A 27,217-nucleotide genomic window follows, 5' to 3' on the forward strand; every position below is an offset into this window, starting at 1 on the left:
TCAAATTGATTTCTCATGTCCAGTGCCACTTCAAGGACATCCGGACTGCAGGTCAATTATCTTGTTAAGGCAACAATCATTTGTTCAACCAAAAGCAAGCCATTATTTCAAGAGGAGCCATTATTTATTATCAGCCTATTGTCTATAAGTTATGCAAAGACAATAATTGCTGGGTGATTCTTGATGCATCTAATGTCTGTGCAGGACAAGGTCACAAAGACTCTACTTTTCCAGGGAAACAGTCATAAGGGATTGTATCCAATACCTCATCCTAAATCTCCATCCATTGCTATTCCAAGACAACCTTCCTCTGTAATTTCCAAGCAAGCTTTTCTCCGGCAGCAAGTTCATTCCACCTTGTGGCATCAACGGTTTGGTCATGTTTCCAATGACATTCTTCAGCATATGCTCAAACAATCACAACTTTCTGTTCACCCTGATGCCTCACCAAGTATATGTAGTTTTTTGTTTGAATGGTAAAATGCATTGTTTACCATTTTCCCTTTCTCAATCTGTATCTCTTCTTTCTTTTCAAAAATTGCACACAAATGTATGGGGTCCAGCTCCTTGTGTTGCTTATGGAGGATACCATTACTATGTTTCTATCATAAATGACTGTACAAGATACGTGTGGATTTTTCCACTCTTCAATAAATCAGTACCACTGGGTTAGCAAACCCAAGAACCCATCTTTGCTGCTACACCAATATTGGGTTTTGGGTAAACCCCTCACTCTCTCACTCCAGTTTCTCTCTGTGAAACTAATACAAATGGAGAGGACAAGTCAAGACGGTTTGATTAAAATTCCACGGCTAGAATAATAACACATATAAAAAGGACATTTCATCTTTTTTCTTTTTCTGTTTTGCTAAATTATGATTTTTGTAATTATAATTTAGGCGCAGTTCACTTTAGTATTTCTAATTTCATTTTTCGTGAGTTTACTAATTGTTGCAATTGAGCTTGATTTTGTTAACTCTCTTAACAAGATTAGCACGAGTGGCATAGGTAAAGTGAGGGTAAATTTGGCTTCTTGGAAGTGCATGTAACATACAATTTTGTTGAAAGTTTTGACAAAATAAGTTAGTGTTATTATTTCTTAGCACGTAACGAAATAAGTTATTATTTCTTTTCCGTTTGATACGAGCAATATTTAGGAAGAGAGAATTCAAATACGGGACCACAGTGCAGTGGTAAGCTTTTAACGACCAAAGCAGACATGTGCTTAGCTAAATTAGCTACAGCACATGTGCTTCCCCTTTGCACCCGAGTTCGAATCCTCTTCTTATCATTTAAATTAAATTAAAATAAAATATCATTTGTATCAATAATTAGTTTATGTCCTTAAATCAGTTTGCTCTTGAATTTATTTGGTTGGGCTTGCTTGATGATGATCTGATGGTCTTTGTTCTTGTCGGGATTACAAATGAAGCCTATTGGAGCTGGAGGATTGCAAAAGCAAAAGGCAACGTGTCCTTCACCTTAACCTCAACTCTCAAAAGTACCAAAACCGACTGGTGTGACCCTCCATTTTGGTGGCTTTTGGTACAGGCTACAAAATGCCAAGCCCAACATGCCCCTTTCCCATGGTGTGGGTATGGGAATGGCTATGCTTTTATCTCCTTTGAAACCACTGGCCTTCTCCTCCTCTGCATTCTCTCAGGACCCATCAACATCATCATCATATCGACCTGCTGTTGTTCTTCCAGTTAAGCTTATAATTTCTCTCTTAAGTTTTCCTCATCTGGGTTTCACTTGTTTTGTCAAACTGCAATATGTGCGCATAACTTTTGGGACTTTGGCATTTTGCAAATATCTCAGTTTCTGTTTCGTGGGTTTTTTTATATATTTATTTCAGGGTTTGGGGAACAATTCAGCTGACTACCAGAAGTTGGAGCTTACTTTGAGTGAGTATGGAGTGGCCACAGTAGTTGCTAAGGTGTCAAGACTTGATTGGCTGAGGAATGCCGCCGGTTTGGTTGACCCAAATTACTGGCGGGGAACTCTCAGTCCTCGCCCTGTACTAGATTGGTATGCCTAGTAATTCAAGTTTGTTTCTTTTTTAGTACCCTCTGGGGTTTTAATGGCATTATAATAGGTTGGGTTAAATTTATCTAACAATGAATGACCATGCTTTGGCAGGTATTTGAAGAGGGTGGATGAGGCCGTACAAGAGGCAAAGGAGCTGGCACAAGGTTGATCAACTCCATCTGTTTAGAAATTTGAAATGTTCATCAATTGCTTCAATTCAATATCTATGTATTTTTTGTTTTCTTTCTGTAATTCGGAGCACTTTAGATATTGTGAATTGGGCTAAGTAGAAACAAAATCTATCTTGAGTGTTGTGTGGTTAGGATGAAGTTGAGAAACAGTGAGAGAATGAGTAGTTACATGTTGGCCAACCTATCTGTTGCAGACAGATTGAGCCGAAAACATGGAGACCCCTTGCTCTCTAACTTGTGGACATTAGCGATCTTTAAAAGTTGAGAAAGATAGGTGAAATCTAATACTAGAGTTAGTATTAGAGTAGTCAAACATGTGTAAGTCATTTCTCTCTAGCCAACTTAGATGATGCTAAAAGATAATTAGTTTCATTTCTGTTAATAGGGATGGGCAATGGGTTACCCTTGAGGTGGTGGTGATAGTGGTGGTGGTTTTGGTAGTAATGGTGATGGTGGTTGATACTCGTTGCCTATCCCTATCTGTTAACTTCTTAGTGTGTTATTACATCTTTGAAAATGGCATTGCTTGATTTTAAAATTATCATGCTTTAGCTGCTTTTCTAGTGCAATGATATCACTTTAGTAGTTTCGGCTATGCTTGAAAGGGAAATTAACCTACCGATTTAATGAAAATACTTTAGCTTGAGTGGTTTGATCCAATATAACCTTATTGTTAAATTTTTGGAAGCCCGGTATTTGGTGATTGTACAATTTGTAATTGCTATGCATCTTAATGATGATCTCCCCTCCCCTAGACCCCTTAGTGTGAGAGGTGAGGTTGAGGAGGGTGAGTTAAAGTATAATACGGGTTAGATATGTGACCAAAAAAGCCATAAGAAATGTCCGTCCTTCATTCACATGTTAATCTTCCTTGTGGCCATGTCAAAATTCAACACTATATTTGTTCCCTTTTGTTCATAGGGTCTCTCCTTCCTTGCCATCCTCTGTCACTGACTCATGGAACATGTGAGTTTTCTATAAAATACAGCAATTGACTTGTTTGCTTCATTTCTTATGGTTTTTAGGTGGGAAATTATCCCTGATTGGACACTCAGCAGGAGGATGGCTTGCACGTCTCTACATTGAAGAAATTGGGATGTCCGATATATCCTTGTTGTTGACTCTTGGAACCCCCCACCTGTAGGTCATCAAACTTTTTCATGTTAATTTCTTGCTGATGACTCTTGGATCTCTTTTACATATGTGAATCAACGTTTATCATATCTGAGGGCTGTTTGGTGATGACATGACATGTCTAGTAACTTTTGTTATTCCATATTCCATTTGAAAAGCTTACTTCTTCAAACTTCATTAGGAGAATAACTGACACCTATATTTTGTTCAGGCCACCACCAAAAGGTGTGTCGGGGGTTATTGATCAAACAAGAGGTCTCCTGGATTACGTTGATAAGAATTGCTCAAAAGCTGTTTACACTCCTGAAGTGAAATATGTATGTATAGCAGGGAGGTAAAACTCATAATTTGATTCTGTTTTTTGTTCTTACTCTATATTGCTTCTGTTATTATTTGAAGTATTTACTTTATGCAGACATTTTTATTTATTTGAATAAATTAATAGGAGTGAAATTCTTCTTGTATTTTCAATTCTGAGTTCAGTTATATTGCTAACGTGCATCAAGAAGGTTACTTGCAACACTATAAAATGGATGTAGTAAACAGTAGATATGTTGAACAGGACACCACACCACATCCATATATGAAATTAACAAAGAAGCATCAGAAGAGCTTGACATTAATAGACCCCACAGATATTATATAACACCATACTCTAGCAAATATAAGTGTGAAATCCTATAATCTAAATGAGTTATGTATACGGAAACTGCAGGTATCTCCAAGGTGCTCGTTTGTTTGGGAACTCAAATGAAAGTATTGATTCTGCACTTCCAATAGCGAGTGTAGAACCTTCATCAGAGGTTGCTGTCATAAATGATATGAGCACTTCAACATCAACCACAACCACCTTGCGTGCTCGCTTTGTCGGGCAAGGGTACAAGCAGGTAAAACCCCAACTGTCTGAGCAGTATAAACAGTTACTTCCAGTCAAAATAAACTTATCATTGTCATTTGAGAGTTCAATTCAATTTCTATGAGATTTTATTATAGTTATGTTTCCTGGTGTTATGTGTTGTCATATCTTTTAAGCCGGATGCCATGGTTGCAGACCGAATTCTGACAATGAGACTAGCATGTATTTCAGGTTTGTGGGCAGGCAGATGTTTGGGGAGATGGGGTTGTGCCAGAAGTATCAGCCCATCTTGAGGGTGCACTCAATATTAGCTTAGATGGTGTTTACCACTCACCAGTTGGTTCAGATGATATCTTGAGACCATGGTATGGGTCTCCTGCTATTGTAGAGCAATGGATACATCACCTCCTAACCTAATGATTTCCAACCTCTAAGGTACTGTAAAGAAAAGAATAATTTATTCGATGCCATAGTAATTTGTCAACTGCCCATTCACAAGAATTTTTTTTTTTTCATGTCGTGCCAAGTTATAAACTGTAATCTTTTTCGAATATTTTGCATTCTTCTAGTTCTTTGTTTGTAATTAATTATAATTTTATTTGACTTGGACAAGCAGAGGAACTCATAATACTGTTGGAAGATGTATTGATCATGCAATTTGACTTGAAACCTGTTCTTTCTCATCTTTCGAAATTTTAATCGTCTGCACTGTAATCCAATTGCACAAGTCTTGTTCTGCCTCTGAAAGTCAAATTATCTTTCTATCATCCCCAGTCCCAGCTACTGTCTGTGTACATTTGTGCATGCAAGTGATGGTATTCTTTCTTGCTAATGGTGGAGGATAGTCAGCTTAGTCCCTGCTTACTTTTGCCTTAATCCGCCACGACTACTCGTGTAACAGCAAAGAGTGGCGGGGAGTTTTGTGGAAAGCAACCTCATTAGGTTTTTATTTTTAATTTTTATACAAGCAATATTGCCGGAGATTAGAATGGAATCCAAATGTTGTTAATCACTCCTTAGGTTTTAGATGGATTAAGATGTGTCCCTATTAGGTGTAGGGCAAATCAAAACGATCAGACTGAGCACAAGCGTGTTGACCGCATAGTGAAGTCAATGCAATCCACGGCAATAAGATGCACCTTGTGTTATTAAATCATGCACACATTTTATCAAGGATAAGAGTAGCACCTACAGTAACACGGTCGTTAAATCGAACCCACGACGCCATAATTAACAATGAGATATTACCAACTATTCTACTGAGACAGTGATGAAATATATTGCCCTTTTTCTTTTGCAAAAGTTAGGAAAGAGGACAACTCACACACCCAGGGGCTGTCCTCCCATCCTTCACACTACGATCTGCCAACCTCTTGATAAAATTTTAAGAGGGAGAAATTAAGATCAATGATATGATATTCACCACAGCTAAAAGCAACAGTGAAACTGAAATACGAGAAAATGATCTACATAAAAGTCATTTCATGATCCTACGTACTTTTTACACATCCAAAACCAAAAGGCATTCCAGCTAAAATTCAATCATCAAACCCCAAGCCTGCATAATATGGTCCCAAACATAGGTGTGAAACTTACACTATCTCCAAATGGATTTGCTTTTTCTTTTTTAAACAGGGGTTAGGGACATCGATTCAAAGCAAAATGCATCAATTAGAGATTGAATGAGCATTCATTCAGTCTTCACAAAGTGGCGCGAAAGAAGCTTCCCAATTTCCAAAAAGCCGACTTTTTCCTTCCCTTCAAAAATTGCCTTGAGCTTGTCATCACAGTGGATCTCCCTCTTATTAGCAGGATTCTGCAGGCAGAGAAAAGCATACATATTTGATTAATACCACTCAACTCGACTTCATATGTCAACTATTAATACCACTCAACTCAACTTCATATGTCAACTATTAATATCACTCAACTCGACTTCATATGTCAATTACAAGTATTTAACTATTTCGTGGTGAATAACACACAGCAAGTGCAAGATTCATATTAGAAACAACCACTAGATAAAGACATCAGGATGCACATCCCTGCTGTACTTTCCTAAACAACAACAGAATAAGTAGCAATCACACCTTTGGAGTAGACAAAACAAAACCGTGACGATTACAAAATCCTAGACCAACTGGCTTTACAGGCAAACTCAGCCCACAGATATGCAGGGGCGAGACTGATTTGAATTTCATGGACAGCTTCAAACCTAAACATTTCTATCCCTTTGATGAGACATTGTTCCAAGTACTAAGGCCACTGGGAAGCACCTTGCCATCTGCATCTAGTTTGTCAGGTGAAAAGAAAATTCATGTGTTGTTCCATGCAACTCAAACATTTAAAAGTCTTCCAACCTTTTTGCTAATTGCCAGTGTTTACACTGTTACTTGCTTCTTCATATCGTCTATGCTCATTCCTTTGGAGATCAGAATTTTGTATAGCAAAATTTACTTTATCCCCCAGCAGAAATGCTTATGTCAACAAAAAAAGACCTAACATAACATTTCTTAGCTGTAATAGCTACTCACTATCCGTCAAGCTTGTTAAAACATTGCACCCCTCTAACATAATGGACAACTACCTAATTGCAAACAAAAGGCATTCTCAAAAAGGATGTGATAACATGCTGATGAAAAAGAAACATACATCAAAACATCAAATGGAATCCAAAGTGACTACTGAGAACCGTGAATTATCCAAACTGTACATCAAAGTTAAAGATCAAGAACCCATATTCCGTCAACATATACATAAAACAATGAAAATTTGAAAAGGTGATCTTAATGGTTATACATATAAGATATGTATATCAGATGCGAACAGACATGAGCCAACATAATATGAGTCTACGTGATGTGGAGGGCAATGCATATATTGGGATGAGTACTTGATATGACCCCTGGAACAGACTATAACCCAGCCACACTAAACTAGTTTAAAGGCAACCAGTAGCATAGAAATACAGAGCAGTGACTCAGTTAACATAAGAAAACGCAGCTTGTTTAAACATGGAAAGCTTCATCCAAAGCAGAAACAACCTGTTTGGCTTTAATCAACTTCGAAAATAATAAAATGATAAGAAAATAGATAAATAACTTTATCATAAGTAAATCTGCATTGAGCCAAGCTCCCATCAGCCAAGTCAGACTGAGGTGTCCGGATATCCCTTTGTTTGCAACAGACAACAGCTTCTTTTTTCTTCTTTTTTTCCAATTTAGGGCTTAGGGTTTAGGGCTTGGTTACCTTTTTATTCTCTTTCATTTCCCAAATATATTCTTGTAGTTTATAAAGAAATTTGAAGCAAAACCCATAAATAACGAAAAACAAAGCATTTTATTGGAACCCACTAGCAAAAACCACAAAAAGGAAAGGAGTGATGAGGACCTGCAGGTTGTGGAGCTTGATGTGGGCCCAGATCTGCTTGACGGCCTCAGCACGAGAGGACTCAGAGGCGCCAAGGAAGCTACCAAGAGCTGGTGAGATCGGCGTTGGCTTCATAATCCCGAGGCTCCTGTTAGGGATTTTGGGTTTGGTCGAGTCAGCTGCTGCCTTGGGCTTGGCCTTGGGCTTGGCCTTTGGCTTTGGTTCGGCAGCAGTGGCGGCCTTTGAGGCAGAAACAGCAGCTCCAGCAGTGGAGCTGGAGGATCTGGCCGGTGCCATGAGAGCCCTGCATCCTCTGAAAACCCTAAACACATTGGAAGACGACATTGTTCTCAGCCTCTCTCTCTCTCTCACACACACAAGTCACTGCAACACAATTTTCTGCTCTCTGCTCTCTCTCTCTCTCTTTGATCTCTGTGCCCTAATATTTAGAAGACCCACTTCTGCCTATTTTCAAACGGTTCCTCTCCCCCTCTCCTCCTATTAGCTTCTTTTCTTTCTTTTTTTTTTTTTGGAAAATTAAATATCCAATAAACCATTGGATTTTTATTTTATTTTGATGCTTGTTGATTGTACTTGTTGGGCTTGGGCCTAGCCATGCAGGCTTGCAGGATCCAACTCAGAATATACAAGAGAATTGGAAAATTCGAGTAACTAATAAACTACTATAATTTCCCAAAATTTATATTAGGGAAATATACAAAACACTCGCCTAGAATATGGGTGGATTTTACTTACTATCCAAATTTTAAAGAGTTGCAATTTTTTTTAATATTTAAAATCAAATTCAATATAAGGAAAATAAAAGTAAAGTCTTACAAGAGTGCACTCCCAACCAAAGCCACCAAGGGTAAATGAGGCGATGCGTTTTAGATTGGATCGGTTTATCAAATTCGTGGAGTTTAGTTCGATTCAATTTTGACAAAAATCACACTAGAAACTTAATCAAACTGCTGCGTTCGGCTAGTTTTGGCCTAAGCCCAATATTTTTTTTATTTTGTATTTCTACAATGTCTTTAGCCCAATTACAACAACAAAAATTTATGACTTGATACATATTTTTTATTTTGTAGCACATTAAATCATCCTAAAATTCAACTTAACATAAAACTTCAAAGTTCAATAATAATAGTTGTACATATTTATTATTGGAAATATAAAAATATAAATATGTGAAGAAGAAGAGAAATAGGATGTATAGAAAAATTGGATGAAGACAAAAAATATACAATGGATACTGAGAGAAAGACGAAAGCGCAACAAGAACATATATGGTTTGCCGAAAAGGGAAAAAAATTGGGCTAGAGTAGTTATTTAGTTGAGTATATAAATTGGAATTAAGACTTTTTGGTATTAATTGGGCTAAAATATCTAGTTATTACTTGGGTTTACTAATGTTATAAATGAATAAGTAAACTTAACATAACCGTTCTGGTTCGGTTTACACCGATTTTTCCAAGACAATAACCGAGGGGGAAATTGATCCAAAGCGATCTGGTTTGGTTTTTAGCCTAGTTTGACTATTTTAGTCAACATGATTTTTTTTTCGATTTTTCTCAACTCGGTTCGGCTCGACTCACCTGTTCGAATGCCCACCACTATTGCTCATTATTAGGCCAATCGAACACTCTATTGATCGGGTTGACATGAAATTATGCCCACCCCTACATGTAGGCTAGCCCAAATACCATCACAATAGGAGTAATCAAGGATAAAAGCTACTTTGTGGATATTTTGATTTAACCGAACTTTAGATTATCCCATGGAACTACATGCTTAGTGGTAAGAAAATACTTACAAGATGACCAAGTTTTTTTTTTCCCTTTATTGAACGATGACCAAGTCGACTAGAGCCCATTACTCCCAAGGTTAGCCTAAGGGCTAGTTTGGGATTGCTATCACTTTTTAAAATTTAAAAAAAAAAAAAAGTTGCATGTGCTTTGAAAATAATTAGCTGTAAAGTAATGCAACTCCATGTTTGGTAAATAATATTTTTAAAGTGCTGTTAGTACAAAAAGCAATGTCAAAACAATTTGGCAAATTTTAATATAAAACTGTTGTAAATGTGGATAATGACTAAAATAAACATGATGTTGAAAGTGTTATGCGCTAATCATGTGGTGGTAGTAGTGGTGGTGGGGATAGTGGTCGTAGAGGTGGAGGTGGAGGTGGAGGTAGTGGTAGTGGAGGTTGAGGAGGAGGAGTTGGTGGTGGCGGCAGTGGCGGCAGTGGCGGTCGATGGTGGTGGTGGAGGTGGTGGAGTTGGATGAGGACGCGGAGGTGATGTCATTTTAAAAAATTAATGATGGTATTTTGGGAAATAAAAAATTCATTGAAGGCTCATCTATGCTTCTTTTGAAAAGCAATTCAAAGTCTGCTTTTAAAAATTGCTGTCAAAATGCTATTACTTTTAAAATAATTGGGATATTTTATTTTTATCAAACACTTTAAACTACTTAACTTTAAAATAAAACAGATTTTTAGTCAAAAAAAAAAATCCCAAAGAGAGCCTAAGAAGTATCACTAGGCCAGGTCCATTAGCATCCATTTATAATGCTATAAACTTCAGCATTGTTCTCGATCCTAACACCAACAAGACTTCTTTGTCCTTCCCCCAAAATTGTTATCGTCAATTTAAACTTTCACTGAATTAACACAAAATGTAGGGAAGTCACAAAAATAAATAATAATGTCTAAAGTCACAAAATTTACCCATCAAATTTGCTCACCAAACAATATGACAATGTGTACGTTTCAATATTTTACCTTTTAAAAATAATTCTGATTCAAAGTTACCAATCAATCAACACCATATGTGATGGGATGAAAGAAACTTGGTTTCAATAATCACTTAACTATACAGACTCATAAATTTGTTTGGGCTCCAATCGTTCACCAATTTTGTTTTGTTTAATTTTTTGTAAAATTTGCTATTACTCTTCTTTTTAAACATTTCCCAAGTGCAAGGGGCTTGTAGTTTAAGTGGTTAAAAGCATTTACCCATGTATTTGAGGTCCTATGTTCAATTCCTCCCTTCTCCCATATCGCTTGTATAAACAAAAAAAGCATTCATCAAGCATTCCCCATCATGTTTTGAAACGAATTTGGAAACTTGCAATTCCCCCCAAAAATTAAAATTTTGCTTAGATCTTTCTTAAAAAAAGCCTTTTTACTAGGGAACATTTGGTTAGATTTTTCTCTATCCATCATTATTGCCTCTTATATCATAATGATGTTGAACATATTAATAATATTTTCTTGGAATCCTTTTTGCCAGTCAAATTTGTAATTAATTTGGTAATTTCATTGAATTGATGTGCCAAAAACAATTCATATTGTCTACAAATTTGGAAAAAGTTCTAACAATTTGCTGGCAAATTTGGCTACAAAGAAATAATTTGATTTAAAAAAATAAATGACCTAATGTGCACTCATGTTAAAACATTTCTTTATGATATTTGGCATAAGAAAATTAAGAAGAAGAAACAATAATTTCATTCAAAAGTTACTTTAAAATGGGATGCACATCTTTTATCCACTTGGAAACTTCAGTTTGACGGTTTAGTTAAATCAGATGGCACATATGCTGCCGGTTTTATTATTAGAAATAGTAGTGGCTACACAAAAATTGTAGGTTCTCTACCTCTGGTTTTGTTGTTGTTGTTGTTGAGAAAAGATGGTATTTGATTAAACCCATAGGAAACAATGCATGGTAAGAATTATTAGCATGTTAACAACAGCCTCATTAAAACATTCCCGGAGAAAATAGAACTCAACCCATGTTATTGACTAAAGAGTCAAACAACTTATACGAAAAAGAAACTTATCAAAGAAGTCCTCTTGTGGTCCAGAGAAAGCATCATAGTTCTTCGTACAGAGTCAAAACCGTAATGTGGGTATTAGAACAAATCCAGCCAAACACCAACCTCAAAACCGTTGAAATACATCCCATCACTATGCAGGTATTGTCAAAGAAAGCCTAATATCATCTAAAGAAAGCATCGTAATTCTTCGTCCATACTTAAAAAAACATACTGTGACTATGGGCATTAGAACAGATCCAGCCAAACACCAACTGCCACCTCCAATTCTCTACCTATGTTTTGGAAGCTGAAGCTTTTGATCTTACATTTGGTTGAGCTAAGCGTTTTGGCATTTCCAATCTTGTTATTGAAGGCAATTCCCAAATACTTATTAAACTTTTGCAGCAAAATGGTTCTCCACTGTGACAAATTTATTGTATCTTATTGAATATTCAAGACCTTTTACAACACCTTGAGATCTCTAAAATCCGAATATTGTTGCTAATGCTTTAGCTAATGTGGGTCACCATCAACATAACTTCTTTATTTAGTTTCATAATCTTTCTCACTAATGGCTATGAGACTTTTTTATGATCAAAAGTATTTAGGAATTACTCGGAATCCTCTTTGTAATTTACTTTTGTACTTCGGAAAAAAAAGAAAAAAGAAAGGGAAAATCACCTAATTAACTTGACCATTACTCCCAAGAAAAAGAAAATAAACAAATGAGAGAGAGAGAGAGAGAGAGAGAGAGAGAGAGAGAGCGAGGAAAAGAGAGAAATAGGGGTAAGGACAAAGGAGTTGGGAGAAAACGCTTGAAAAGGAAGTGGTGGCCAGGTTAACATATTTGGGGGGAATTGGGGTTCTGCACTGTAGAGAAGGAGAGAGAGAGAGGGAGAGAGACAGAGAGAGAGAGTTTTGTGGGATTTTAATTTAGCTGTAGATTTAATAATTTAAGAAGAATCCTATCACTAGTACAAGTAGTAGCTGTGCCATTTGATTTGGGCACAAATGAAAGTGAAGGGAGGAGGAAGAAGGAAGAGTTGGGAAGCAATGCCTCTTGATGTTGTTCTTCAAGATACCAGCAACAACCCAAATGCTCCTTTTGCTTCTCTTCTTCAGCTGCAAGCTAACGCAGCCGCTCTAGAGCAACCCCAAGAGCAACAGCAAGAGCTTCAAGAACCTCAAGCTCTCGAAGAAGCTGACGATGGTGAGGGCGAGGGCGAGGGTGAAGATGATGGTGAGGTTGGGGGTGATGGTGATCGTGAGGCTGATGGTGTTGTTGATGACGATGAGAATAGAGAGCGCAACAAGCTTGCCGAGGGCTACTACGAAATCGAAGCCATTCGCCGAAAAAGGGTCCGCAAGGTACTACTCTCCCCCCAATTTTTTGTGGGTTATATTATTGCTTTAGAGAATTAAACTGGGTTCTTTTAGTTTTGCTGTTTTGATAAGAAAATGATGGGTTTTTGTGTTTGTTTACATATTTCTTCTGATTACTGAGTGTTTTGTTTCCTTTCTGTTTTCGTTGGAATGTGGGAAAATCAACAATATAGGGTGAGCTCCAGTATCTCATCAAATGGTGCGTGAACCTCGCTCTTATCATTTTTTTCTTGTTGTTTTTTAACTTACTTTATGCACATACACTGCTTCATTATATCAAATCAAATCATCTAAGTCTTGTTGATGTCAGACAGAGAATAGATAGGGAATAGAAGGGAGTGGGGAGAAGATTAAGGCCTTTTATAGACATTCCTAACTCGATAAAAAAAACCCTAAATAGTGATAAGCAAATAAATCCTCAACCCCTATGTAATATATAATCCCAATCTTAAAATATGATACGACATCCAAAGATGGGAGAAATTATTATATGGTACTAGAAAACGGCCATACTCTCGTACTACATTATAAAAACTCCAAAGTTGGTACATAAACTCTAATAAAGTTTTTTTTCTTCCATATAATCGGGATCTCTTGTTAATTAATTCTGTGTATTTATTGCTATTGGATCGTTATACAGGCGTGGTTGGCCAGAGACTGACAATACATGGGAGCCCTTGGATAATCTCCATTCAATTGCTGATGTTATCGAAGCATTTGAGGAAAGGTATTATTTTGTTTAGTTTTCTTCCATTTCCCTCTAGTTATTCATTTGGTTTTCCAAAAACAGGAGTAAAAGGACACTAACAATTCGCAGTGCTTTGAGCTTACAAAGATATTAAAAACTGACTCATTTTAAAATTTTGGTTATGTTGATTGGGTTCATTTTTTTTTATAGGTAGCTTGAGCAACAAATGCAAAGTTTTAAGTTTCATTTTTATTATTTTTATCATGTCTTTTTTAAAGCTTGCGTGCTGGAAAGCATCGGAAGCGCAAGCGCAAGTCCGGGACTCCTCATTCTCAACCCAAGAAGAGGCAGCAGCGTTCTACTGATCCTATCTACAACGTGACAGATGTGGAAATCAGCATGGTTGATAAAGTTCTGTCCTCCGCTGCTCTCAACTGCCCGAGCCTTGTTGATCTTCAGCCCCCTCAGCAGTCTGTGGGCGTAGCGTTTGAAGGAGAGAATGATGGGCATGTCAATAATACTGAAACCACCAAGAAAGTTGATGCTGAGAATTGGTGTTCAAATGCTTCCCAAGAAATTGGCGAAAGGAGAGAGGAAAATGAGTATGATCCAAAGCTTAGTGAGCTCAGAGCAACAATATCTACTAATATTGTCAATTCAGATAAACTTTCTGTACATTTCCAAGAAGCAAAGGCATCTGAAGTTAATGGTCTTTCCAAGGTCGACTGTGCAGAACCAGTACAGAGCAATCGCAATACTGGAGCTAAGAGAAGGAAGTCTGGTTCTGTGAAGAGGTTTAAACAAGAGACGCAATTGTCTGAACTGGGTGCTACACCAAATGCAACAAGCAGAGTCAGTGTTAGATATGGTGGTAGAGTTAATCAATCAGGGGCAGAAAATCTTGATTATGCCGGGGAAAATTCAAGTCGCAGGAGTAAGATTGATGAATCCAAAAGTGCAGTGCGTATCACCAAGATTATCAAGCCAATAGGGTATTCAACTTCTGTGTCAAATGATGTCCAGGATGTGTCAGTCACCTTTAAGGCAATGAGGTCTGTCTTAAACTTCAATTTATATTTCTATTCCATCTTTGAGGATAACTTTACATATATATTCTGACTAGATTTACGAATAGTTTATGTTTTGAATAGGTGAAATAAAATGCATACTCCATTAGTACCTTTTTTCTTCCTCTGGTTCATAAAAAGAAAATGCATACTCCATTCGGTGGAAATTGCCGTCCCTTTATAATAGCCATCTCCAATGTCCGCTACCAAATTGTGCCATGACTGGGTTATGTGTGCCTACCTGTGCTACATATCAGTTACTGTTAGCATTTCAATGAACTATTTATTTTCCTAATTCATTATTCATCTAAAAGATGCCAAGCATACAGCTAAAAGATTCTTATATATGCATACAGTTTTGTGGTAATCATCTACAAATTAGTTGTTCTTCTCATATGTCTTGATGGCTTATTAAGAGCATTCTCCTTGAATACTAGTTTCTCTAATATCATACATAGAGCAATGTTGTGCAGAAAATATTACTGAAATTATGATGTTAAAACATTTGATATTTTTCAAATTGCATTGATCATTCATACCATCTTTTTCTAGCAGGAGTTCTGAATTTGGAATTGTTACTATGTTGCTGATTAATGCACCTCGATCCTTTTTAGATATTCGATAAGAAAACGTTGCATGAGTAATTTCCCTTGTGAAAATCCATTTCTTGACCTAATAATTATTGAGGAAAGGTACATTATGCCTCCCACGTAAACTACAGGCTCTATGACACCAACTCATATTTGGAAATAGACATGATTCCAGTCATGTACCAAAGTAATCACATATATAGTCCTGAATGATAATAATACAATTGTCTTGGGAATTAGATACGAATTAGGTAAGGCTTTAGACTTCATAAAGGCAGCAAAAATGCGCTTAAAACATACTTGGTCCAATACTGAAGACTTTGGACTAAAGGGCATCACCTCTCCCTTGAACTAAGGTGGTGTGAGGGGTTGGTGGAGTGGGTGAGATCATCTCTTAAACTATTACACATTGGAAAGGTTGTCAAACTTGGAGAGAGAGAGAGAGAGAGAGAGAGAGAGAGAGAGAATCTGATATGAATATGACTCTTGTAGAAGCACTTGTAAGCCCTACCTCATAGCTTTTTCTTATGCTTCACCATTGTTCCTTTTGGAATTTGGATCACTTGGGAAGCACAGTTTTGTATGTGAATTAAGATTCTTCCTCTGATATAAGACAAAGCTACACTGTGCATGCAAGGAGTATTACCCAATCCTTATCCTTTTCTGCACCATTCTTTGTGACACGTGGGCCAAGCATGATTTATTTGTTTGTGTTATGTTGTTCGATTTGATTGTGGTCACAAGTCAGACCTAAAAATGTATTTATACCTTTTATAATTTAGTTCTTATGGTCTCATCAAAAGAATTTAGTTCTAATGGGTCTTCCGTTTTGGTTGAAATAGTCTATTTGTTTGACTGTTTTCATGCTTTTAGTCAGTTCTGGCACGTGTTGCGTGTTTTAATTGGACCATCACTCTGTGTGTGGGCTAGAATAGAACATTCTTGGTGGATCTTCAGACTAATCCTTTGACCACTATCACCCCATTGTAGTTGAAGTGAGCAAATGTGTAGTTTACTTGTAGTAAAAGTTCTTGAGTAATTTATTGCTTAGGAGCAGTAACATATGATATCAGAGTAGCTGCACATGCTTTGTTCCTGATGGCTTCTGAGTCTGGGCAGTTCTATAGAGTCATTGCACGGGCACATTTGGCAATCTGCAACTTTTTTACATTTCTTCAAATGTTATCTAAGCTTTTGTTTTAAGCAATTTTTTCTGAAAGCATAAGTCTACTTAAATTACATTCTTAATATTAATGTTCAGCGGAAGATGACTTATTTCCGAGTCTTCCTGTGATAACTTGTGCAAACTACAGTATTTGAGGATTTGTGTGATTCTGATGTTTGGACATGTTGTTGGTTGACATGCATGACATCCATTGCATTAACTGCGAAAGTCTTTAATGGCTTAAACTATATATCTTTTTATGAACTTCATCAGAGAAATTGGCTGGCTGAAAATTAGATCCTGTGGGAGTTGATTGTTTGTGGACTATTCAGTGTTTGAGCTATCTTAGCATGTAATACAGTCCTATTTAACACTACTACAGTATTTTCCTAGAAAATTGCAATTTGGCATTTTATGGTCAACATGTTTGGCGGCTGCTTCTTTATTATTTTTATTTGTATAGAAATGAAATCTGGAAAGTCTAGCCATTTCAGATCCTTCAATTGCTTACAGATCCAACTTTTAACCTGTATCACATAGTTCTCTTCACCTGCTTCATGACGTTTTTATATGTGGTTGCCTTGTTATAGGTCCGACGGAACAGAAGTGGTAGTGGATAACAAGTTTCTCAAGGTTAATCATCCACTTTTGGTAAGTGATTATTGTGAAACAGGATATACATTCTTTATTGACAACATTGCAATGGCGCCAGTAGCTAACAATTATTGGCTAATCTCTCTCCTCTTTTCCAGTTGATCGATTTTTATGAGCAACATCTCCGGTACAATTCTACATTGTAATTCAAGGTGTAAACGGAGAATAGCTAAATCTGCATCTCTTTGTTGTCAGCTGTACACAGTGTTGGAAATATTGTAGTTGCAGAGAGAGTGCAGGTTAACAAACGTAGTTTGGTGAACTTAGTCATATACCAGTAGCTGATCAGCGTGTTTCTCCTATTTCTCACTCATCTATTGACCACAAAAGTATTATTAGGTAATATGGAGATCACTAAAAGGCCATCTCTTTTTTATCTACATATTTGTTGTATCTGGATCTTTAACATGGAAATGAACACATCTCGTCAGTAACTCCTCTCTCTCTCTCTCTCTCTCTCTCTCTCTCTCTCTCTCTCTCTCTCTCTCTCTCTCTCTCTCTCCACACACAGAATATTTGAAAAGGTTGTCTCCTTTTGGCTGTTATATTATGTGAGCAGAATGAAATATTTTTCTATTTCCAGATTTCGTTCGTGTGAATCTTGAATTTCTCCTTAGTGTTGTCATCAAAGCGCCCTTTCTTGAAGGCATCGTAAAACATGACCTATTGTCAGTATTATTTAACTCAACTAAACTTAGACCAAGTAAAGAGAAAATAAATAGGTAAGAAGCTGTTTCCTATACTATACTAATCCATGTAAATTAAATAGTATATGTTCATGAAAAAGCCTGTGGTTGGCTGCCAAGGCTCAGCTATATCCTATACGTCAAATAACAACAATAAAAAAAGAACACAGATTCCTGTAGAGACGTTGGCTTCGCTCAACAAACCATCAGATATGCAACAAAAAAGAGTGATTTTGTTTTAGAAGTGATCTCCTTCTGCTACTAACAAACAAGCACTCCTCTCCAATATCTCCTCCTTTGCTTGCTTTGAGCCTCTTAAAACAAGAAAATAGAGAGCAACTGAGCTTGAAGACTGCAATGGGGAGCAGAGGGCCTTCACCCCTTGTTCCTTCTCTAATGGTAGGAGCATTGGGCTTGATCATCTGCAAACCTACCTTAGTATCCCTCTTGGAAATCTCAGTGTCTTTGTTCCAATTAGGGGCAGATACAGAGGGGAGAGCTACCTTTGCTTTTGTGATGCTTCTTCTTCTTTTAGTTTTGCTCGCTTTACAAGTTGTTTCTTATTTTTTTCCCGCATTTGGGATGTCTTCTCCGGTTACAGTTCATCAAACAAGTAGCTCTGACCAGGGTGGTGACGGGTTCGGGTTCGGTGTGGGGTCGTTTCTTCTACTTGTTCTCTTCCTTGTTCTGTATCATCTGGTGTGAGCTCGTTTATTACATAAACAGCAACAGCTGGCTTGTATGGCATGTTTTTGTTAGCACATGCATACATGTTATACTCTCTCTCTCTCACCCCTTTTCTTTTCCTCTAGAACCTTTTTTTTTGTTGGCTTAAATGCTAAAATGGTGCCTATGTTTTAGCCCGTTAGTCAATTTAGTCCATATGTTTTCAATTTGGCTAATTTAGTCCCTGTGTTTCGGACCGTTAGCTAATGTAATCCAATCCGTTAAACTTATGTTAAAATATTAATAAAAAATATAAATATTTGAATTTAATCTATAAAATAAATAATCATGAAATAAAAATAAGATTTAAAAGCTAAAAGCAATTAAAAACCAAAGGACAACACCATTTCAGCAACACCCTTTCTCCCCAGCAACAACTCACCCACACGCAAAAACCTCAACTCCCCAAGCCACAGCCACCCACCCCACCCCTCCCCTTCTCTCTCTCTCTCTCTCTCTCTCTCTCAAGAACAATCCCTAACTCCTGACCATCTTCCAGTAGAATCTTCACCATGCAGTCATCGCCCCACTCCCCCCAACCACATTGCTGAGCAGCCCCGCGCCCGTCCTTTTTTTTTTAAAATCTTTTTTCTAATGCTATGTTTTAGTTCTAATGAAGTTTTAATATGTTTTTAAATTAATTCAATTTTTATAAATTAATTTCAAATTTTTATAAATTAATTTCAACAAAATTTATAGGTTTTTAAAGGAAGAATAAGAAAATAAGATTTATCATGTTTATTTAACGGCAATTTTAACATAATGGGCCACATTGGCTAACAGTGCTAAATACAAGGACTAAATTGGCCAAATTAAAAACATATTGACTAAATTGGCCAACAAAATAAAACACAAGGACTATTTTAGAATTTAAGCCTTTTTTTTTTTTTTTGCATCAACAATTTTTCTAAACACACCCCTAAGTTTTATAATGTCCATTTTACACTTGTTCAACAATTTTTTTTTTCTTGCTCTAGATATGTGAATGGATCGAATTTTGATTTGAATTCGATGTAAATAATAGAATAATAGAATATAGATTGAGATTTTTAATCTGACTGTGATTCGAATTAGATAATTCTTTAACATAACAAATCAAATATGGATTAAAACTTATCCAATCCGACTAAATACAATATAGAACTTACTTTTTATTATTATTATATAGTTTTATAAATATTACTTGTGTGTAATGTAAGAGTAATTTGAGTTTTTTTATGCATTGAAAGTACACTTTAATTATTTACTTATGACAAAGGATTCACTAGTGTAGTGGTTTGGAGTATTTACTCCCTCATGCAAGGTCTTGAGTTCGAATCCTAGCATCCATGTTATGTGTGTCAGTTTAATATGCTATCGCCCATTTCAATAGGAAAGGTCTTCACAAATTATTTACTTATTTAAGTTAATAATGAAAATTTAATCATTTTTTTGTCTTAAAATAAATTCGACAATAATCTAATCCAATACTTATCAGATATGCATTGATAGAGTAAAGAAAAAAACTTGGCAATAAAAAGGCTTTTCGAGCCAATTGTGGGACGAAAGTGTAAATTGATGTATAATTTAGGGAACATTACGATAATTTAGCAAAAAAAGTAAATAAAGCAAGAAATGTTTTATAATAATAAAAAAATTCCTTCACTCCTTTTTATTCATTTAAATTGTTATTTTATTTATTTTTTAAAGTTATGTGAACTAGTTTACTCCTAAATTTAATGAAAAATTTGACAGAAATGACCACTACCATGCAACGTGAAACTTAATTTGAGGATGAAAGTAGCTATTATTGGAATTTAATGACGAAAATACAATTCGAGATATAATTTAAGGACCATTACTATAGTTTAGTCTATTAACTTTCCCATACTTGGTATGTGTCCCCGAAGATGAAATTCTCCTGTAAGTGGTGGTCCTTGCTGGTAGTGAAATGGCAACAAAGGAATATTTGGCTTTTTAAAAAAATTGAGTTAAAATGATCCACAAACGTATTCGGAATTTTTTTTAAAAAAAGAACATATGTTGAATTTGAGGTCACCACGTCACCATGTTAGGAGGAATTCTCCCCTAATGAAGAGCCAAGCTTTGTGGTATGAAGATTGAAGGTATAACTTGGCTTGATGGATACTACTTTTACTTCGTGAATTCTTAATTAGGACAACATTTTAAGTTGAAGCATGTAAGAAATTGTCCTTGAAAAGTATATTTCGCACTTTAGAAACTATATGGTTATTGTATTCCTACAAACAACTTTTTATTTATTTATTTATATAAGTGAGGAGTGAGAAGCTCTTAAAGAGGACATGGCTTCACATTGATTTTAAGCATTGAAGTGTTTTTATTTCTTTTTGTCAAAATTTGTTATACAAGCGATATTAAAGGAGGTGAGTTTTAACCTGAGATCCCAGATCCGTAAGTCAAGACTATTTTCACTGGATGGATCAATGTTTTTGTCAAAATTTCGAGCATTGAAGCATGGGCGGAGCCACACTAAGGGCTACAGTGGGCTGTAGCCCAGTGTGATTTTTTAAGAAAAAAAATAAAAAACCTATATATTTAACTTATCTTCAATATTAGCCCAGTCAGTGGAGCTCTTTGTCATTTTACTTTTATTTATTTTTATATTACTCCATTTACTTAAGTTTACATAGTAAATAAGGAAGTACCCCCCATTTGGATTCAAATAAAAATACTAGAAAATCAAATTCCCACCAAATCAAAATATGAAAAATCGGTTTTAGTGCAAAATACGATTTAGGCTAAAAATGATGGCTCATTAAGTTAATATACACTTCATACTAAAATCCCATAAAATCAAGTTTTCTTATTTGATGTGTGAGGAATAAAAGCCGCCAAAAATTATCTTGAAAAAATGATTATTCTGAAAACCCATTTTTCATACTTAGTCAATATTTTTACATAAAACAACTTTTCATGTATGATATGAATGCATGAAGGAACCTAAGGTCAATCTAGGTAAAAAAGCCTTTGATATTCAATCTACTATGATGTTAAACCCTATTTGATTTATGTTAAAACTTATTGAAAATTAGTCTATGGAGCTATGAACTAGCTTGATTTATACGATTTAATGTTTACTTTTATTTCTAGAAAGACTATATCATTAAATTTTAAGTTAATAACTTTAGCTAGCCCACCCGTTAAAAAATTCATAGTTCCGCCCTTGCATTGAAGTTAGAGAGAACGTTTAATATTTTCATCTCAACATTGATCAAGGCCAATTTATTATGAAGTAAAGCACATAAAGGTCGGGAAAGATTTAATTGCGTAACTGGCCTATATAAACGTTAGTTGCCGTTAGATGAGTTTACTTTTTGAGATTTTTGTAACAATTACATTAAATCACACATGCAACGACAATTAATGGAGTTCAATTTTCCTATTACCATTGTCCTTTCACTTAACTCTAAGTTAACAGTGTTAAGTTTAATTAAATTAACGGAGTTTGATTTCTAACACCCAGTAACGTTGTTTGCTGGAATACTCCATTGATCCATTCTCCAAATCCTTTCTTCCTTCCTAAGTCCTGCGGAGGATTTATATCAATCAAAATTACTGCAATATGAATTCATTATATGTACTCTAATGTGTTAACTTTTAATTAAATTAAAATTAATAATTGATGAAAGAAAACCCAGCAAGGTTTCTCAACTGCAAGCTCTGTTTCGCGTTCTCATAAATTTTGTGGAAATGTTCATGAAGAAGCCAGACAAGGCAGAGGCTCTGAAGCAGATGCGAAGCCATGTTTGGGGCTTGGATAAGAAATAACTTCTGCTAAAAAAATAATAATAATAATTATAAAATAAAAAAACCCAAACCCACACCCAATCCGTCAACAACTCCCACCCACCGTTAAGTTAGAGTTAAGTGGAAGGACCGATGTTAAAACGGTAGATGGGTAACACTAACGGGTGGGCACAGGAGAAATGGTAACAGAAAAATTAAATATACTGTCAGAAATGGGTTCGAAACAACCAAAGAATTTGTAAAAGAAAGCAACGGACACAAAAATATATAGAAGCATCAAAGTTTTCTCACATTTTGGAGATAGAGTTGAGAACTGGTTCTGGTTTCACAAAGTTAGAATATAGTTGCTGTTGTTGTTGTTGTTGTTGTTGAGCATGGCAGAAGAAGGCAAACAAGAGCAGAAGATCATCCTCAAAAGCCCTGCTCTTCTAAAGGTTCGTTTTCTTTTCCTCTCTGTGTACCAATCTGGTTAACACAGATCATAGACCGTTGAATTTATATTTTTAAAACTTTTTTATAATAAATCAGAAACTTGTTTTCAGCTGGTTCATGATTTTATATTATCTTTCTACTATGTTTTAGTTTTGTTTTTAGCATGTTAGTTTGTTGTCCGTTTAGGATTTGTATGTTAGACGTCATGTTGATGTCTGTGATGTGTAAAAGCAAATTACTAAATTAACCTAAATTTTTAGATTTACTTTCCCCTCCATGATAGCCATTGGCCTTTCTTGTGTTATTGCAGTACATCCTCGACACAAGCTGCTACCCAAGGGAACATGAGCAGTTGAAACAACTAAGGGAAGCCACTGTCGAGAAATACAAGTACTGGTATGTTGAATAAGCGATCGAGCACTAGTCAATTAGTAACTCCATATGGCGCTAAGCACTCGTTTTCGCCCACTTCACAATTTATCTAATGATTCAAATTGTTTACTTTTTAAATCATCAATGAAAAACCATTATTGCAAAAATTCATTCAAATTAAAACGTGTTTAGTTATCTAACTCTAATCAAATACATAGAGGAACACAATATTTTCGATAAATATTGACAATAATAGTTAAGTGGCTAAACGTACGGTTTCGGATTTGGATGAAATTTTGTACAGACAATCCTTGAATGATGATAAAAAAAAATTTGAACGGTTCTGATTATTAGATTACATCATAAAGTAGGCCCAAACAAGCAGTTAGTACCATATTAACTTACTAATTGATTATAGCTGAGCACTACTCCTTTGTGTATTCCTTTTTGTGTGTTCCTTTTTGTGTGTGTATAAGCAAAAAATTAAACCAAGGTCTTACAAAAATGAGCCCTATACCAACTTCAGGAGCATTATGAATGTGCCTGTTGATGAAGGGCTGCTGATCTCCATGCTTCTGAAGATCATGAATGCAAAGAAGACATTAGAGCTCGGAGTATTTACTGGCTATTCTCTTCTTACTACTGCTCTTGCACTGCCTCATGATGGAAAAGTATTCTTATTCTTCTTTCTTTCTTTTTGTTGTCAATTTTCATTGAGCTTATAAATAAATAAATAGAAATTTTCAGCTTGGTTTGATATATACTTCATTAACATTAGTAATTAGTTATGGAATTTCAACATGAATTTTTCAGATTATAGCAATCGATCCAGATAACGAAGCCTACGAGTTTGGATTGCCGTTCATTCGGAAGGCTGGGGTGGACCACAAAATTAATTTCTTTCACACGGATGCCCTCTCAGTCCTAAATGATCTCATTACTAATGTAAGTTTGTACATTACACACGTACGTATTTTTGTTTAACAAACAACGTACAAGTAGTTTGAAAATTAATCTCTTATCGAACTATCGTATGTTGCCAAACGATCAATTTAAGCTAGTGATAAGTTGACTCTTTACTTGAACATGTAGTCCAAATTTTCAGTCTAGCAACATAAGTCTACGAGAGAACATTATCCGGAATTCTTGGTTCATATGGATAGAATTGTATTTTGATTTGGAGTTTTAAACAAGCAAGCAGGGGAAGGAAGAAGGGAGCTTCGATTATGCATTTGTGGATGCTAACAAGGACAACTACATAGAATATCATGAGCTGATGCTGAAGCTTGTTAAAGTTGGCGGAATAATAGCATACGACAACACATTGTTGTTTGGCTCAGTGACAGAGCCCGAGGAGACGGTGGAGGAAACGTTAAGGCTACCCAGAAAACACACGAGGGATTTGAACAGCTTTCTAGCCACTGACTCCCGTATCGAACTGGCTCATGTTACCACCGGTGATGGCCTCGCCCTCTGCCGGCGCCTCGAGTAGGAAGTAATAACAACTTCAACTTCAGTGTGCTCAGTTGAACTTCTCTAATGAATCAAGCTGTTGTCTTCAAATAATGTGGTTGATGATGTATTGGTAGACATATTCTCAACATATTCTCCTCACTTGATGAGATGAGCTTTGTATGATGTTGGAATCTTTTTTATGTATTGGTTTCTAATTTTGAGTTGTGCTTCTATATCCTTTATCTCTATAATTTAGCCGTCTTTAGTCCTTTTTTTGGGTATAAATTCTCTAAAAAAATTGACCCTTAAATAAAACAATTTCAATACTTGTGATTTGAAATACGTAGGGACACAAAAATTTAACCGAAGGGTGTGTGTGTGTGAGGTTCTTTTGTATAACTACGAGTTCGTTGGTCAAGTGATTTATCACGTGATAAGAGAGATACATGAACTCGTAGTAATATGTTATATGATATTAATTAAAACCAGTTGGTTGTAGGAAAGATGAATTAATCTAGGCAGAATAGGTTCTTTACATTCAAAATCACATGACATGAAGTTCATAATGGTATTCGCAGTTGCTTTATGCTGAGATTCGCAATAAAAGGTAAGATGGAGAGTTATTAAGAATTGATTCTTTTTTCACAAAAACTTACAGAATAGTTTAGTTTTTGTTGAGAAGAGGATGGAAGCAAGAAAACAAGAGAAGATCATTCTCAAAACCCCAGCTCTTCTAAAGGTTCATTTTCTTTTCCTCAATTTCAAATGCTGTTGACAAGGCCATAGACGATTGAATTTTTTTTTTTTCAATGTTTTTTAGATTTTTAATTTTTAATTTTTGTTTTTTCGTGTGGACGATTGAGTGATTAAAGAAGCAGTTTTGCTAGGACTGAAATAATTTCTTGTTTTCCTTGCAATTTTTATTTGTTTAATTATTTATTAACTGTGGGTGTGAAGAGCTATAGTGTTTCTTCATAAACTTGTTTCGGCTGGTTCATGATTTTTTATTTATTTTTCTTTGGAGTTCAAACTACAACAGTAACCAAATGGAGACAAGAAACGACATAGTTGCAGTGTGACAAGTGAAATTAAATTACTAGCCTTAAACTTTTAGATTTACTTTCCCTCACAAGATAACCATTGGCCTTTCTTGTGACAGTACATCCTTGAAACAAGCTGCTATCCAAGAGAACATGAGCAATTGAAGCAACTAAGGGAAGCCACTGTCGAGAAATACCAGTTCAGGTATGTTGAATATTTGCAGTTACATTAACGAGTATATATGTATATACGAGAGCGCTTAAGCGATAGCTGGTTTAGTAAGTTAATACAACGCTAGCAACTCAATTGGGAGGTGAAAAATTAGCCAAATTTTTACTAGTTGAATGATCGTTAATATTTTCATTGTTTACAGAAAGTATTGTGTTCATCAGTTTATTTGATTATAGTTTGATGAGTGAGTGTTGTCTAAAACGTATATTTCATTTAATTTAAGACTATTGCTTCTAATAAATTAATTAATACAAGGTCTTATCATAAAGAGAATTTTTTTTAGTAATATTGGTAAGTTATTTTGATTTTTTTATTTATCAACTAATAAATTCCTTGATCTTTTTCTTCCAGAACTAATCAATTTCTTGATCAAGGAAACTAATATAACTTTTCAGAAAATACCAACTTTAACCTCAATAATTACAGTTTGATCTAATTAATTGCAGGAGCATTATGAATGTGCCTGTTGATGAAGGGCTGTTGCTCTCCATGCTCCTGAAGCTCATGAATGCAAAGAAGACACTGGAGCTCGGAGTATTTACTGGCTATTCTCTTCTTACTACAGCTCTTGCACTGCCTTCTGATGGAAAAGTATTCTTCCTTTTTCATTCTTTTTTATTTTTATTTTAAATTTTCATTAAAATAATAAATAAATAAAACTTTTCATCTTGACTTGTAGTAATAAGTTCTGGAGTTTCAACATGAATTTTTTTCAGATTACAGCAATCGATCTGAATAAAGAAGCCTATGAGTTCGGATTGCCGTTCATTCGGAAGGCTGGGGTGGAGCATAAGATTAACTTCTTTCAGTCGGATGCCATCTCCGTCCTAAATGATCTCATTACCAATGTAAGTTAGTACCTTATATATGTGCCATATTTTTTAAGAAGTATTTCTGAAAAAGCATTCATCGACAACGTATGTTGTATGTTGCCAGTATTTACTTGACCGTGTAGTCCGGATTCACAATCTAGCAACATAAACCTACGAGAAAACATTAGCCTGAAATAGTTTTAGTTTTATCATTTGTTCATATAGATAGAATTGTATTTTGATTTGTAGTTTCAAACAAGCAAGCAGGGGAAGGAAGAAGGGAGCTTTGATTTTGCATTTGTGGATGCTAACAAGGACACGTACATTGAATATTATGAGCTGCTGATAAAGCTTGTTAAGGTTGGTGGGATAATAGCATTCGATAACACATTGTGGTTTGGCTCAGTGGCAGAGCCTGAGGAAATGGTAGAGGAACATTTAAGGCCATCCAGAAAGCATACGAGGGAATTGAACAGCTTTCTAGCCACGGATTCCCGTATCGAATTGGCTCACGTTTCCATCGGCGATGGCCTCACCCTCTGCAGGCGCATCTATTAGGAAGAAAAACTACTTCAGTGTACTCTGTTGAAGTACTCTGTAAAATGGTTAACATTTGTCTTCAAATAATCTCCACACTTGATGAGATGAGCTTTCATCTCAGGGGATGATTGCAGTTTTATCTTGACCCAAGGACCTTTGCTGATGTACATGGGTTTTGATTAATGTCTCTCTCATCCACAACTTC

General features: G+C 35.8%; 5 protein-coding genes across 6 annotated transcripts; 4 read left to right on the forward strand and 1 right to left on the reverse strand.

Moving 5' to 3' along the window:
* On the forward strand, nt 366–27,217 carry LOC18786011 (flavonoid 3',5'-methyltransferase). Of its 2 annotated transcripts, none has more exons than XM_020556838.1 (8): nt 366–371; nt 4,826–4,830; nt 13,450–13,457; nt 25,043–25,127; nt 25,548–25,633; nt 26,107–26,251; nt 26,377–26,508; nt 26,722–27,217. In XM_020556838.1, the coding sequence occupies exons 3-8, from the start codon at nt 13,453–13,455 to the stop codon at nt 27,028–27,030; spliced, it is 762 nt and encodes a 253-aa protein (XP_020412427.1). In that variant the 5' UTR covers nt 366–371; nt 4,826–4,830; nt 13,450–13,452; the 3' UTR covers nt 27,031–27,217. The 2 variants fall into 2 exon arrangements, with proteins under 2 accessions (XP_020412427.1, XP_020412428.1); XM_020556839.1 differs by having other exon boundaries at nt 26,740–27,217.
* LOC18786002 lies at nt 1,473–4,892 on the forward strand. The gene is made up of 7 exons (XM_007218655.2): nt 1,473–1,708; nt 1,859–2,031; nt 2,143–2,195; nt 3,248–3,362; nt 3,568–3,690; nt 4,072–4,243; nt 4,444–4,892. The coding sequence occupies exons 1-7, from the start codon at nt 1,574–1,576 to the stop codon at nt 4,627–4,629; spliced, it is 957 nt and encodes a 318-aa protein (XP_007218717.2). The 5' UTR covers nt 1,473–1,573; the 3' UTR covers nt 4,630–4,892.
* Nucleotides 5,611–8,114, reverse strand: LOC18785279 (upstream activation factor subunit spp27). The gene is made up of 2 exons (XM_007218497.2): nt 7,603–8,114; nt 5,611–6,028 (listed from the first exon to the last, which is right to left on the reverse strand). The coding sequence occupies exons 1-2, from the start codon at nt 7,924–7,926 to the stop codon at nt 5,903–5,905; spliced, it is 450 nt and encodes a 149-aa protein (XP_007218559.1). The 5' UTR covers nt 7,927–8,114; the 3' UTR covers nt 5,611–5,902.
* LOC18785134 (chromo domain-containing protein LHP1) lies at nt 11,930–17,523 on the forward strand. Its single transcript, XM_007219400.2, has 6 exons — nt 11,930–12,770; nt 12,959–12,984; nt 13,426–13,512; nt 13,752–14,525; nt 16,886–16,946; nt 17,048–17,523. The coding sequence occupies exons 1-6, from the start codon at nt 12,414–12,416 to the stop codon at nt 17,093–17,095; spliced, it is 1,353 nt and encodes a 450-aa protein (XP_007219462.2). The 5' UTR covers nt 11,930–12,413; the 3' UTR covers nt 17,096–17,523.
* Nucleotides 22,391–24,621, forward strand: LOC109947186 (flavonoid 3',5'-methyltransferase-like). Its single transcript, XM_020556840.1, has 5 exons — nt 22,391–22,563; nt 22,872–22,957; nt 23,460–23,604; nt 23,747–23,878; nt 24,135–24,621. Exons 1-5 carry the CDS (start codon nt 22,504–22,506, stop codon nt 24,423–24,425), a joined length of 714 nt encoding a protein of 237 aa, XP_020412429.1. The 5' UTR covers nt 22,391–22,503; the 3' UTR covers nt 24,426–24,621.

This window comes from Prunus persica, chromosome G2 (assembly GCF_000346465.2).
Source record: "Prunus persica cultivar Lovell chromosome G2, Prunus_persica_NCBIv2, whole genome shotgun sequence".
NCBI classification, from domain to species: domain Eukaryota; kingdom Viridiplantae; phylum Streptophyta; class Magnoliopsida; order Rosales; family Rosaceae; genus Prunus; species Prunus persica.

Coding starts and splice junctions, on each gene's coding strand:
- LOC18786002 (XM_007218655.2), top strand. CDS start 1,574: ATGCCCCTTTCCCATGGTGTGGGTATGGGAATGGCTATGCTTTTATCT. Junction 1,709..1,858: donor GACCTGCTGTTGTTCTTCCA/GTTAAGCTTATA, acceptor TATTTATTTCAG/GGTTTGGGGAACAATTCAGC. Junction 4,244..4,443: donor TCGGGCAAGGGTACAAGCAG/GTAAAACCCCAA, acceptor CATGTATTTCAG/GTTTGTGGGCAGGCAGATGT.
- LOC18785279 (XM_007218497.2), bottom strand. CDS start 7,926: ATGTCGTCTTCCAATGTGTTTAGGGTTTTCAGAGGATGCAGGGCTCTC. Junction 6,029..7,602: donor TCAAGCTCCACAACCTGCAG/GTCCTCATCACT, acceptor CTCTGCCTGCAG/AATCCTGCTAATAAGAGGGA.
- LOC18785134 (XM_007219400.2), top strand. CDS start 12,414: ATGAAAGTGAAGGGAGGAGGAAGAAGGAAGAGTTGGGAAGCAATGCCT. Junction 12,771..12,958: donor GCCGAAAAAGGGTCCGCAAG/GTACTACTCTCC, acceptor TCAACAATATAG/GGTGAGCTCCAGTATCTCAT. Junction 13,513..13,751: donor ATCGAAGCATTTGAGGAAAG/GTATTATTTTGT, acceptor TCTTTTTTAAAG/CTTGCGTGCTGGAAAGCATC.
- LOC18786011 (XM_020556838.1), top strand. Junction 26,252..26,376: donor CACTGCCTTCTGATGGAAAA/GTATTCTTCCTT, acceptor AATTTTTTTCAG/ATTACAGCAATCGATCTGAA. Junction 26,509..26,721: donor TAAATGATCTCATTACCAAT/GTAAGTTAGTAC, acceptor TTTGATTTGTAG/TTTCAAACAAGCAAGCAGGG.
- LOC109947186 (XM_020556840.1), top strand. CDS start 22,504: ATGGCAGAAGAAGGCAAACAAGAGCAGAAGATCATCCTCAAAAGCCCT. Junction 22,564..22,871: donor AAAGCCCTGCTCTTCTAAAG/GTTCGTTTTCTT, acceptor GTGTTATTGCAG/TACATCCTCGACACAAGCTG. Junction 22,958..23,459: donor GTCGAGAAATACAAGTACTG/GTATGTTGAATA, acceptor TACCAACTTCAG/GAGCATTATGAATGTGCCTG.